The sequence below is a fragment of the Onychostoma macrolepis genome, chromosome 09 (assembly GCF_012432095.1).
Source record: "Onychostoma macrolepis isolate SWU-2019 chromosome 09, ASM1243209v1, whole genome shotgun sequence".
Taxonomy (NCBI): Eukaryota; Metazoa; Chordata; class Actinopteri; order Cypriniformes; family Cyprinidae; genus Onychostoma; species Onychostoma macrolepis.
Window position 1 is genome coordinate 21296187 of NC_081163.1, and position 12573 is coordinate 21308759.

At 38.9% G+C, this 12573-nt stretch overlaps 1 protein-coding gene across 1 annotated transcript; it reads left to right on the plus strand.

Annotated features, from left to right (window-relative positions):
* The first annotated feature begins 61 nt into the window (after positions 1–61).
* rpgra (retinitis pigmentosa GTPase regulator a) lies at positions 62–12426 on the plus strand. The gene is given in 13 exon segments (XM_058788179.1): positions 62–289; positions 741–866; positions 952–1044; positions 1126–1188; positions 1381–1539; positions 1652–1801; positions 1929–2084; positions 3676–3831; positions 4411–4535; positions 4694–4948; positions 7181–7304; positions 7514–7626; positions 7758–12426. Coding segments are annotated over 13 exon segments (5856 nt in total). The 5' UTR covers positions 62–258; the 3' UTR covers positions 12063–12426.
* Positions 12427–12573: the final 147 nt, after the last annotated feature.

Below are 12573 nucleotides of genomic sequence, written 5' to 3' on the forward strand. Positions count from 1 at the left end.
CACAGACCCTGCCATCGTGTGAAAAACTCTCTCTCTCTCTCTACACCTTCTTTACAATATTCCATTACTATAATATATGTTTCTTTTCTTCATAAATCAAATAACTGTAAAGTTACAACAAAGAGAAAACCCTGATTAGGGTTTTCTTTCTTTTTTCGGTTGCCAGGGTAACGTTTACTTCCGGTTCAGCTGTAACTCTTCAGCAGGGAACAGCTGACAGTTCAGGAATGTCATCTGAGAACAGAGGTGTAGGAGGTGATGACAGGAGAAACAGACACAGAAATACCAGGTAAACTCCACCTTTAGTGATCTATCTATCTATCTATCTATCTATCTATCTATCTATCTATCTATCTATCTATCTGTCTGTCTGTCTGTCTGTCTGTCTGTCTGTCTGTCTGTTTGTCTCTCTCTCTGTCTGTCTATCAGTCTGTCTGTCTGTCTGTCTGTCTGTCTATCAGTCTCTCTCTGTCTGTCTGTCTGTCTAGTTATCTATCTATCTATTTAGGTATGTGTATTTTACAAGCACATGCTTGTAAGACTCACAGTATGTGACACCATAATCATGTCTTTGAGCTCCTAGAGCATTACCCACACAGGCTATTCTGGGAAGCTGGAAGCTTTCTAAGGATTTAAACGGACCATCTTGCTGAGCGTGTGGAGGTTTGCTCTTTGCTCCATGTGAACAACTGTTACTGAGGGTATATGTTGTACTGAACTTCTATGTTTCCTTATTGCAGAAACAGGTGCTGTATTCACCTTTGGAAAGAGTAAAATAGCAAACAATGTACCCAGCAGGTTATGGCTAAAGGATGATATACCTGTGCACATCTCATGTGGACAGTCACACTCTGCCTTTGTAACAGGTTGTAATCTTTCTATACTCACCTTGTAATTTTGTAACTGTAGCTATATTTTGTAATACAAGTCTCTTTAATTATCTCTTTTCAGAGCAGGGCCGTTTGTTTGTGTTTGGAAATAATAACAGAGGTCAGCTTGGTCTTCAAATCAAAGGACCGGTGAATAAACCAACCTGTATTAAAGGTGAGACACAGACATGCATGCGTGGTATTTTATAAAGATCACACTCGGTTTTCTTATTCACCTTTTTATTTGTCTACACAGTTCTTAAAGGGGAGAGAGCTCAGTTTGTTGCCTGTGGGACTGATCACACACTCGTAAGCACCTGTATGTATAGCTTTTTATTCAGAGGCAAACAACACTACGGAGTACAACACTTTTGTAACATTATAAATGTCTCTGTCACTTTTAATCAATTTAATGAGTACTTGCCGAATAAAATTATTATTATTATTATTTATCACAGAATTGTGAGTAAGATGAAGTAGGTAAGTGAATATATCTGTGGGGTTTCTCCAGCACAAGGGGACATTTTTGCAGCTGGAGGAAACAGTGATGGACAGCTGGGACTGGGCCACTGTAACGACAGCATTTCTTTCCAGCGGCTCCATCCCTTTTGTGACTATGCTCCAATCAAATTGCTCTCTGCAGGTGGCCACACCTCTGCTGCACTTACAGGTAACAATGATATGTAACTGATTCTTTCTATACTAGATATAAACCTTCTATTGTAAATACAAATGCATTGATAATCGATATTGATTTAAATAATAAATCTGTACATTTTTAGAGGATGGCAGGCTGTTTCTGTGGGGTGATAACTCTGTTGGTCAGCTTGGTTTGGGGGATGACAGTCATGCCTTATTGCCAAAAGAGCTGAAACTGGGACAGTCCATTCAGTGGGTCTCATGTGGATATAGACACTCAGCTCTGGTCACAGGTGAGCGTTTGTCAATCAACACTATTCACAAATTAATCATGAACATGAAAACCATGCTGTTACTTATTTTTGAGGAAGTACTTTAGCACCTGGATAAATAAATTGTGGGGAATTTGGTATGTTTCAGATAATGGGGATGTTTTTACTTTCGGAGAGAGTGCAGACGGACGACTGGGTCTTTCTGCTCATCAGCTGACCAACCACAGTCACCCTCAGCAAGTTGAATCTCTGCACGGTGTTCTGCAGGTGGCATGTGGAGGCAAGCACACACTAGCCCTTACAGGTGATGGAAATATACACAACAGTGTTCTACAAACATTTGCACACTTCAGCTGCATGAATTTCAATCATTACCATTTTTCTCTGTCGCTTTGGTGCATTTCTCAGATCAGAAATGAATTTTTCAAAACTACTTGTTCAACCTCCACATCATCTAGTCACTTGTGCACATCATAAAAGCAGTTTCTCATTCTTTTGAACAAGTTGCGATTGCTTTGGTACATTCATGCAACTGATTATGTACATTTGTCTGCGGTTTCCTACATTTTCAATTGCTAATATCATGTTGCTCAAAATGTATTATACAGTTCTCTGTGCTATAGTCTTACCCCTCAAAACATCTAGTAATTAGTTCATCCTATAAGTCATTAAATGCAGAATGGTTGATCTAGTTGTCATAAACTGTCAAACATATTTTCTACACATTTCTATTAGACTTTTTGTAAATTTGAATGTGAAAGTGAATCTTGACTTTCACTAACGAAGAGAATATAGATCAACCAATTATAAACCAGTTCTCTGAAATAGCTCAAAGGTACATATGAACCTTCAATTGGAAAGCATATATAGACAGAGGACAACACAAGAGTTACAAATTCTGACGATATATGAACATCCAGAAAACGATCAGGGTCAACAGCCGAGAGGAAGAAGAGTAAGGATGCTTGGTGGAAGGGTACAGAGGCAAAACAGAGGAAGAGGCAGAAGAGGCCAAGGACAGAGGCGCATATTACAGTAGATGAAATAAAGGCCACTATTGTGGACCATGTTGTCAATCATGGCCTTACAATGCCTGAAAGGTGCAGCTAAATATTGGGAGATTGACCATATCCTCGATAATTCAAACATTTCAAAACATATCCCACATACAGTAATGTTTAAATTTGTACTTTTGAAATGGATATATGGCATACATAAGAAGCACAGCCTTCTGCACTTCAGTACAGTAACTCTCATCCAAACTCTTGTCATAGTATTACAGCAGGTAATACTAACTGAGTGCACTGTTATATTGACAACATGACTAAGCATTTTGACTATCTTGTTTGTGAACAATGAAACAAGGACTTTTCATTCTGATGGCACTGATATGTTCATTGACATAAATACTTACTTTTGAGAGATGAACTAAAGATTTTGAGTAAGTTACAGGCTTTTGCAGGAAATCCATTGTGTGGTGCTGTTTGTACAAATTGTTTTGAGAAATGCACATATTTTGATCTGGTACGCCAGCCTGTACAGGGGGCGTGAACGCAGACCTCCTCAGTGGTTGATGTAAGAGACCACCGCTGTGTTTTCGGTGCTATCGCACCAACATTGGGGATCGAGAAATGCACCAATGCGACTGAGAAAAACTGTAAATACATTTTATTATCCACTAGATAACAAAATATCAAACCAAGTGGCATTTAAAACTGAAATCAAAACCTTGATATGTTGTTATCTAATGCAGTGACAAATGCAAATAAGTTTCCAAATACTATATATATATAGACTTTCATATCATATAATACACTTACAATTGCCTTTCTTTCCCTTTTTTCTCTCATTGTTTGTTTTGATGTTAATTATGTTTTTAACTCTCTTTCCTGTAGAGGGTGAGTTATATTCTTTTGGCCGTGGGGAGTTTGGGCAGTTGGGGTTGGGGACACTTATGTTTTTAGCAGACACACCTGTTGCTGTTGGCTACTTCAGGAAAGGCAGGGTCACTCATGTCACATGTGGTGAAAACCACAGTGCACTAATAACAGGTAAAATATACACACTGTTAAATTAGAGCTGTCAGAGGATTAAAATAATTAACTGTGATTATCAGTAAATTTTTTTGTTGAAGTGATTAACCTAAAGTATAATATTTACTTAAATTTGCATCTAAATATATTGTCATACATTTTAAAATGTGGTGCAATCAGTTTTTAATAAGTGGTACGTTGTAAGTGTAAGTGGTATGCAAATAAATCAAGAATAGTGCTAGTTCCAGCTGGTCACGTGAGTCAAGCTTGCATCGACTGACTCTCAACTGATCCACAATGCCTATCTTGTAATTCCTATATAAGGTCTATTCAATATTATTCAGCAGCTTTATCGCTTTCTCAGGAGCGAATTACCCTTTTACATCCCCAGCTCCTCCTTTCATCACCTTTCCTCCTTTTGTAGCCATTTCATACACATTCCATTATTTTAGTTCACATTTAACATTTCCAAAAAAATTAACATAGTTTATATAGGTTATATACACACACACACACACACACACACACACACACACATTTATGCATTATATAGTTATATAGTATTTAAATGCACGCATTCTCTGTTTTTTGCTTAAGACAGTGGTCTTCTCTACACATTTGGAGATGGCCGTCATGGCATGTTGGGCCTTGGAGATGAGAACTTCACCAATCAGTTCAGTCCAACTGTGTGCCAGAGGTTCTTTGATTACACTGTCATGACTGTAAGTTTTCTGATACTTCCTTTATCATGTTCATGCTTTCCTATGCATGTTGACCTAAGGAATTATCATTTACATTACATTATAATTATTACATGAAACTGTGTATTTTTGTATTTACTAAGTGCTGTGCTTATCATATTTGTGCATATGTGCTGTAGGTGGCATGTGGTTCCAGTCACATGCTGGTGTTCGCACGGCCACGGCAACAGGAGAGTGAAGAATTTTGTTTAGAGGATGAAGATGTTACCTACACTTACCTGGACAGGTGTTACACCTCAATGTTACAGGGGCAACCTTTAGAGCATATTCCAAACCCAGCACCTGCTTTAGTCTCGTCACAGACCTTTCTCCCCTCATCTCTTCCAACTTCTCACCGCTGGAGCCTATCAACACGTGCCAGACGAAGACAGAGAGTAAGAAACTGACTGCTTGAGTTAAACAAGTTACAGTCATGGCCAAAAATATCGGCACCCTTACAATTCTGTCAGAAAATGCAACCCTTCTCTCAGAAAATTGTTGCAGTTGCAAATGTTTTGGTACTCACATGTTTATTTTTTTTGTTTGCATTGGAACAACACAAAAAAACTGAAGAAAAGTCAAATCTGATACAATTCCACACAGAACCCAAAAAATGCACTGGACAAAATTATTGGCACCCTTAAATTAATATTTGGTAGCACCCCCTTTGGAAAAAAATAACTGAAATCAATCGCTTCCTGTAACCATTAATGAGTTTCTTATACCTCTCTACTGGAATTTTGGACCATTCTTCTTTTGCGAACTGCTCCAGGTCATTCAGATTTGAAGGATGCCTTCTCCCTGTTTTGAGATCTCTCCACAGGTGTTCTATGGGATTCAGATCTGGACTCATTGCTGCCATTTCATAACTCTCCAGCACTTTGTTTGTAACCATTTCTGAGTGCTTTTTGAAGCGTGTTTTGGGTCATTGTCCTGCTGGAAGACCCATGACCTCTGGTGGAGACGCCGCTTTCTGACACTGGCCACTACGCTGGGCCCAAAATTCTTTGGTAATCATCAGATTTCATGATACCGTTCACACAATCAAGGAATCCAGTGCCAGAAGCAGCAAAGCAACCCCAAAACATCTTTGAACCTCCACCATGTTTGACTGTAGGGACTGTGTTCTTTTCTTTTTCTGCAAACAGTGCCATGATGTCCTTTACCAAAAAGCTCTACTTTTATCTCATCTGTCCACGGTATGTTCTCCCAGAAGGATTGTGGTTTTGTCACATAAGTTTTGGCAAACTCCAGTCTTGCTTTTTTATGCCTTTGTGTCAGCAGTGGTGTCCTCCTGGGTCTCCTACCATAGCATCCCTTTTCATTCAGATGGCGAGAGATAGTGCGAGCTGACACTGTTGTACCCTGTGTCTGCAGATCAGCTTCAATTTGTTTGGAAGTTATGGTGGTGGGTTCGAATGGTGGGTTCTTTATTCCACCATTCGAACAATCCTTCGTTGTAATTTTTCATTAATTTTGCTCTTCCGTCCACATCCAGGGAGGTTAGCTACAGTGCCATGGGCTGTAAACCTCTTGATGATATTGCGCACACAGTGGACACAGGAACATTAAAAAAAGTGTGAGGTTGAAAAAAAAGGTTGAAAGTGTGATTACTATATTGCCCACACCTGTTACTTGCCACAGGTGTGTCTAAATACAAATTACAGGAGCATCACATGCTTGAAAAGCAATGATTTCTTACAATTTTGACAAGGTGCCAATAATTTTGTCTAGTCCATTTTTGAGTTCTGTGTGAAATTTTACCAACTTTTCTTCTCTGTTTTTTTTTGTGTTGTTGCAGTGCAAACAAAAAAAAAATAAGCACGTGAATACCAAAACATTTGCAATTGGAACAATTTTCTGAGAGAAGTGTTGCATTTTCTGACAGAATTGGGGTACCATAACTGTAGGTGTTAGACTTCTTGTGTTCTATGTAGGTTCTATGGCCATCTATACACTGCACAAGGGAGACTTATAAGGGCATTTCTTTAGCTTTGGGTATGTAACGGGTTGATTATTACTAAAATTAACAGATCTCTACACTTTCTCTTTGTTATATGAGGGTCACATTAAAACTAGCTTGGAAACATTCTATGCATACATGAATATATTTTATTCTTTTATCCTTTCCCTGATCCAGATTTTCAATCTTAAAATAAGAATACTCCATTATAAAAATAAATTATTATAAAATTATATTATTGTAAAAAATCATTTTTAAAAGTATGATCATCTAAACAAAGAGTGAAATAACATAAATGTAATATTTTATTGTGTGAAAATGATGTGTGTGTGTGTGTGTGTGTGTATATATATATATATATATATATATATATATATATATATATAAAGTTAAAATTTACAATATATAGATATAAAGTTGAAAATAAAGTTATTTTAATATAGTTAGTGTACTTTACCAAGGAGCATGATGAAATGAGACATATGATGTGTAATGAAAACAAAGAAACATCAAGGTAAATACAGAACACGTTTATGTGTCATTTCAAATCAAGCTGTATATTTAAATTATTAATATTATGAAAATATTATAGAATTGGTGTGACATTCTGAATAGAAAATTAACTAATGAGAGTGTGAAAATATGTTGTGTGTGTGCGTTTCAGGAGAGCTCATCTGCACAGTTTGGCCCAGAATTTTGCAATCTTCCTCCTCCTACAACTGGCTTTACTGCACTAGCCCTGACAGGCAACATCTTACAACCCAGATCTCCAACAGACACTCCTAAACGTTTAAAACTGAAGCCTTTGTGGAATCTGCTTCTACCTCAATCACACTGCCTGCCAGGACCAGTAAATATTTTCTTATTTTCCAATTTTGTATGTTCTCCCAAGGCCTCTCTTTATCCATTTATTATCTATCTATGATTCAAATATTGCTTACCGCAATTATGTATTCACTAAATATAGTTGTAAATGACCCAAAACACCAGTAAAAAGATGATTGTCAGTAATGAACAGCTGTCTTTCTTTTGAATACAGTCACACAGATCACAAAGAATGAAGAGGACTGCCATAGTGTTGGAACATCTGAAAATGGCATATCGGACAAGGTGCACAAAAGCTGTGTCACTGTGCTCAAGATGACAAAATTAATTTTTTAAAAACTGTTTATAATATGTATAATTGAGTTTAATGTAGGCCTATATTGTATAATTAAATGGTGTAATGTTTGATTTGACAGACACATGAAGAGAATAAGCATTCTTGGATGGTGGAGAATATACCTCAACAGGCTCCACCCACCAAAGTACAGGCTGGTTCTGTTTCTCATTCATCAGTGACAGAATCTCCACCATCAAGCAACCTAAAAAACAAGAAGCCCAGGTCCAGAGATCCAAAGAACCCTGCCATGGCAGAGCAAAATTCTTCTGTTACAGCATCACGAAGCAAAATGCAATCCAAAACATACAAAAAACCTACCCAGAGTACAAAGAATAAATCTAAAAGTCAAGCAGTAGAGGTCAGATTATCTTCAGATAGAATTTCAGCTAAGGAAAAGGAGGGAAGCAGTGATACATGCGGTACAAATTTTGATCCAAGGGACAAAATTTCAAAAGCAGACAAATATAGTAAAGTTCAACATGCAGATTCCAGAGGTCAAAAGGTCACTGCTCTTGCTGAGATGGAGAAGAAGACCAAATCAAGTCCAATTGAAATTCAAAAGACTTTCTCCAGTTCTTCAGTTCAGGAAGTTGAACAAGTTAGAACAACGGCCAAAAAAGTTCAAGAGGCGAAATCTCCCAAAATTAAAGAGATGGGTATTCCAGTAGAAGCTACAAAAAGGGTCAAGTCGCCAGTAAAGGTTCAAAATGTGCCCTCGGACGCCATAGAGGTTAACAAAGTTGAATCAACACCTCAGGCAGATGCTCAAAGAGACATCAAGCCATCCCTTAGAAATACTCAAGAGGTAAGATCAACACTGATCAACACACAAGAACAGGGAAACTCAACACCAGTCAAGATTCCAGCTAAAATGCAAAGCACCCTAAAAAAAGGAAAAGAAAAGGATGATGTTGACACAGGAGAAAGCCCAAGTGAACGTACACCAAAGAAAGCAAAAAAGAAGAGATCAGATGTGGAAAGAGCCCCGATGCCAGAAACTGCATCCAAAACACCCAGTCCTCTATCAGTTTCTATACCCACACAAACATCTAAAGCAAAAAAGGGAAAACCTGTGGAGACTAAGAACCCAAACTTCCAGCTTAAACATGCAATACCAGCACAAGAAAAAATAGAAATCAAAATGGAAAATGGTAGTAAAATACCTCAGAAGTCTGATATATCATTTCCCCCAATAAAGAACCAAAAATCAGAAGGAACTGCAGAAAAAAGCCAATCAGTTTCCAACTTGCAGTCCAATCAAAAAAATAGTCAGTTGCCCACTGATAAAGTGCTTACTGAACAGAAACATGAATTTCCATTTATTAAAAGCTTAGCTCCAGAAAGAGGCCACTCATTTTCCAGTTTATGGTCCAATAACCGATCAGCAACCAATAAATCTTCTGCCACCAAAGAAACCGAATCATCATCTGGTAAATTATTAAGTCCATCAAGTTCATCACCACAATACAAGCAGTCACCACTAAAAGAAAATAATTTTGCCAGAAAAACTGTTGAACCTGAAGAGCCAGACAGAAAGCCACAGGCTGAGCAGAGCATTGTGGGTAGTGTAGTTTCATCACTACCAGCCATGGCTATAGCAAGTGCTGCACCACTACTGATAAAAGCAGCTGAAGTTCTTTCTGAAACTCACCCAGAACCAAGCATTGAGATGTCCTCACATCCATCAGTGTCCAAGGAAACAACAGAAAGCAATATCCTGTTAGAACAGGAAGTGGAACAGGACAGCACAGTTCAGGATGTATCAGCAATCGAGGAAATGGATGACAGCATAATAAAACAGCAGAGTGCACAAGATGAACAAAATGAGCTAGTTTCAAAAGAAAATAAAATGTGGATGAGTGGTGATGGAAAAATAGAGGAAGAGGAGCATGTGAAGGATAGTGAGACAGAGAGAAAGGAAGAGGTAGGTGAAGAAGAGAGTCTCGCTGAGGAAGAAGATGAACTTGAGAGGGTTGGGCAGGAGGAGGAGAACAGTGCTGTTGAAGATGAAGACGAAAGAGAGAGCGAGAATTATGAAGATAGAGGAGAGAGTACTCAACAGGGAGAGGAGGAAAGTGAGGAGGAGGAGGCAGAAGAAGAGGGAAGTGAGGCAGCTGGAGAGGAAGAGAATGACAGCAATAGCGGACGGAGCAGCAAAAGTGAGGGAGAGGTGACTAAAGAAGAAGAAAGTGGAGATGAGACTGATAGAGAAGAAGGAGAGCAGAGTGAGGGACAAGAGAAAGAGGAGACTGAGGAAGGAGAAATTGATGAAAAGGAGGAAGAAGATGAAGAGAGTGGTGGTGAAGACAAGGAAGAGGAGAGGGAGAGCTGGGATGAGGGGAGTGAGAGAGAAGTGGAAGACGAGGAGAAAACATATGCAGAGGAGGAGCAGGAAGGAGAGAGCAGTAATGAGGAGAAAACAGATGAACAATCTGAAAGCGACAATGATAAAAAGAATGAGAGATCAGATGAAGAGGAAGGAGAGAGTGAAGAAAAGGATGAGAGTGAGGAAGAGGAGGAAGAGAATGAGACAGTGGAAGGAGAGGGAGAACAGGAAGAAAAGGGGGAAGAAGAGAGGGAGGAAGAGGAGGAGGTAGGAAATGAAGATGAGGAGGAAAATCAAGAAGAAGAGAGTGATCATGAAGAGGAGGAAGGCAGATATCAGACAAAAGAAGAGGAAGAGGAAGAAGAAGACAAGGAAGAGGAGGTGGATGAAGAGGAAAATAATGAAGAACTGAAAGACAAGAAAGATGGAGTCACAAACAAGAGTGAAGAAGAGGAGAGTGTGAGAGAAAAAGAAGAGAATGAGGTGGAAGCTGAAGATGAGGAAAAAATGTCAGCGACAGATGGAGATGAAGACAAAGAAAAACAAGAAGGGAAAGAACAGACTGAGGAAGAGGACAAAAAAGAAGAGGAAATGGATACAGGCGAAGAGAAGTTTAGAGAAGAAGAGAATCCTGACATTTTAGAGACACAGGAAACAGAGAGAGGAGATGAAGATGATGAGACAGACAAACTGAATGAAATGGAGGAAGGAAATAATGAGGAAGAAAGTGGACATGAGGAAGAAGCAGAAGAGGAAGAAATAGACCACAAGGAAGAGAATAAAACAACAGAGAGAAGACAGAGGAAACAGAGAGAAACTAATGAGGAAGAAGAGGAGGGAGGTGAAGAAGTAGAAGAAGAGGAGGAGGAAGAAACAGAGCAGAAAAATAAGAATATAAAAACAAAGAATCAGAGAGAAACTAGTGAGGAGAAAGAAGAACAGGAAGAAGAGAGTGAGGAAGAGGAGGAAGAAACTGAGCAGGAAGAAAAGAATATAAAAACAGAGAAAAACAGGAGGAAACCGAGAGAAACTAGTGAAGAGGAAGAAGAAGAAGAGAGTGCGGAAGAGGAGGAAGAATCCGAGCAGGAAGAAAAGAATATAAAAACAGAGAAAAACAGGAGGAAACCGAGAGAATCTAGTGAAGAGGAGGAAGAACAGGAAGAAGAGAGTGAGGAAGAGGAGGAAGAAAAGAATATAAAAACAGAGAAAAACGGGAGGAAACAGAGAGAATCTAGTGAAGAGGAAGAAGAAGAAGAGAGTGCGGAAGAGGAGGAAGAATCCGAGCAGGAAGAAAAGAATATAAAAACAGAGAAAAACAGGAGGAAACCGAGAGAAACTAGTGAAGAGGAAGAAGAAGAAGAAGAAGAGAGTGAGGAAGAGGAGGAAGAATCCGAGCAGGAAGAAAAGAATATAAAAACAGAGAAAAACGGGAGGAAACAGAGAGAATCTAGTGAAGAGGAAGAAGAACAGGAAGAAGAGACTGAGGAACAGGAGGAGGAGGAAATAGAGCAGAAAGAAAATAATATAAAAATAGAAACTAGTGAAGAGGAAGAAGAACAGAGTGAAGGTGATGAAGAGGAAGAGGAGGAGGAAGAAACAGAGCATAAAGAAAAGAATAATAAAAAAGATAAACATGAAAGCAATGAGGAAGAAGAACAGGAAGAAGAGGAAGAGGAAGAGGAAGAGGAAGAAAAGACCAAAGTACCCAAGCAGAGAGCCGAGAAAAATGAGAGGAAATGGAGAGAAACCAGTGAAGAGGAGGACGAACTGGAAGAAGAGACTGAGGAAGAGGAGGAAGAACATGAAGGGGAGGAGGAAGAAGAAGGCGAGGAAGAAGAGGAAGAGGAAGAGGAAGAGGAAGAAAAGCCCAAAGTACCAAAGCAGAGAGCCAAACCAGATGTGTTACCTCCACGCAGACAGACAGATGCACAGAGAGACAGACAGAAGACTAGACAAAGACATCAACAGAATGTTAAAGCGAAGAAGCAAACAGATAGCGGTGCTCAGGACCCTCAGTTCTGGAACAATGTCCTACCACAGTATCTAAACCTTAAATGAACCCAAAGTGTGCAGTGCACTACAAACACAGAGACCACACTGAACCTGTATATGGAGAGTTCACAGGCCTCGACATTTTAAAAGTGCTGTTGATCAGTTCTTTAAACAAGGAAGCATAAAATGTGGTTGATGGATGTTGGAGAAGTTAACGTATTATGGTTTGTATTCTGATTTAGTATAATATACATCTCTTAAAGCGCTGGTTGTTACTTATGTCTTTATGGGGATTCTTGAATATCAAGTGCCTTGACTGAAATTATTCCAATCATATTCAGTTATATTTTGTCATAGTGTTTATATAAATGTTAATTTTCAAGTGCAAATGCGTGAAGTATTTATTTCTGTGTACACAAAGTAAAATAAACCACTGCTTTGGTGAATTTTTTTTATGTTACTGTTCTATTGACATTCCTTTTCCAAGACCTGGTCTGTCATTAACAGCATACCAGACTTACTGTAAATGATTACTGCAATTTAAAAGTGCAAGAGAACAGACAGTCACGCACCTACA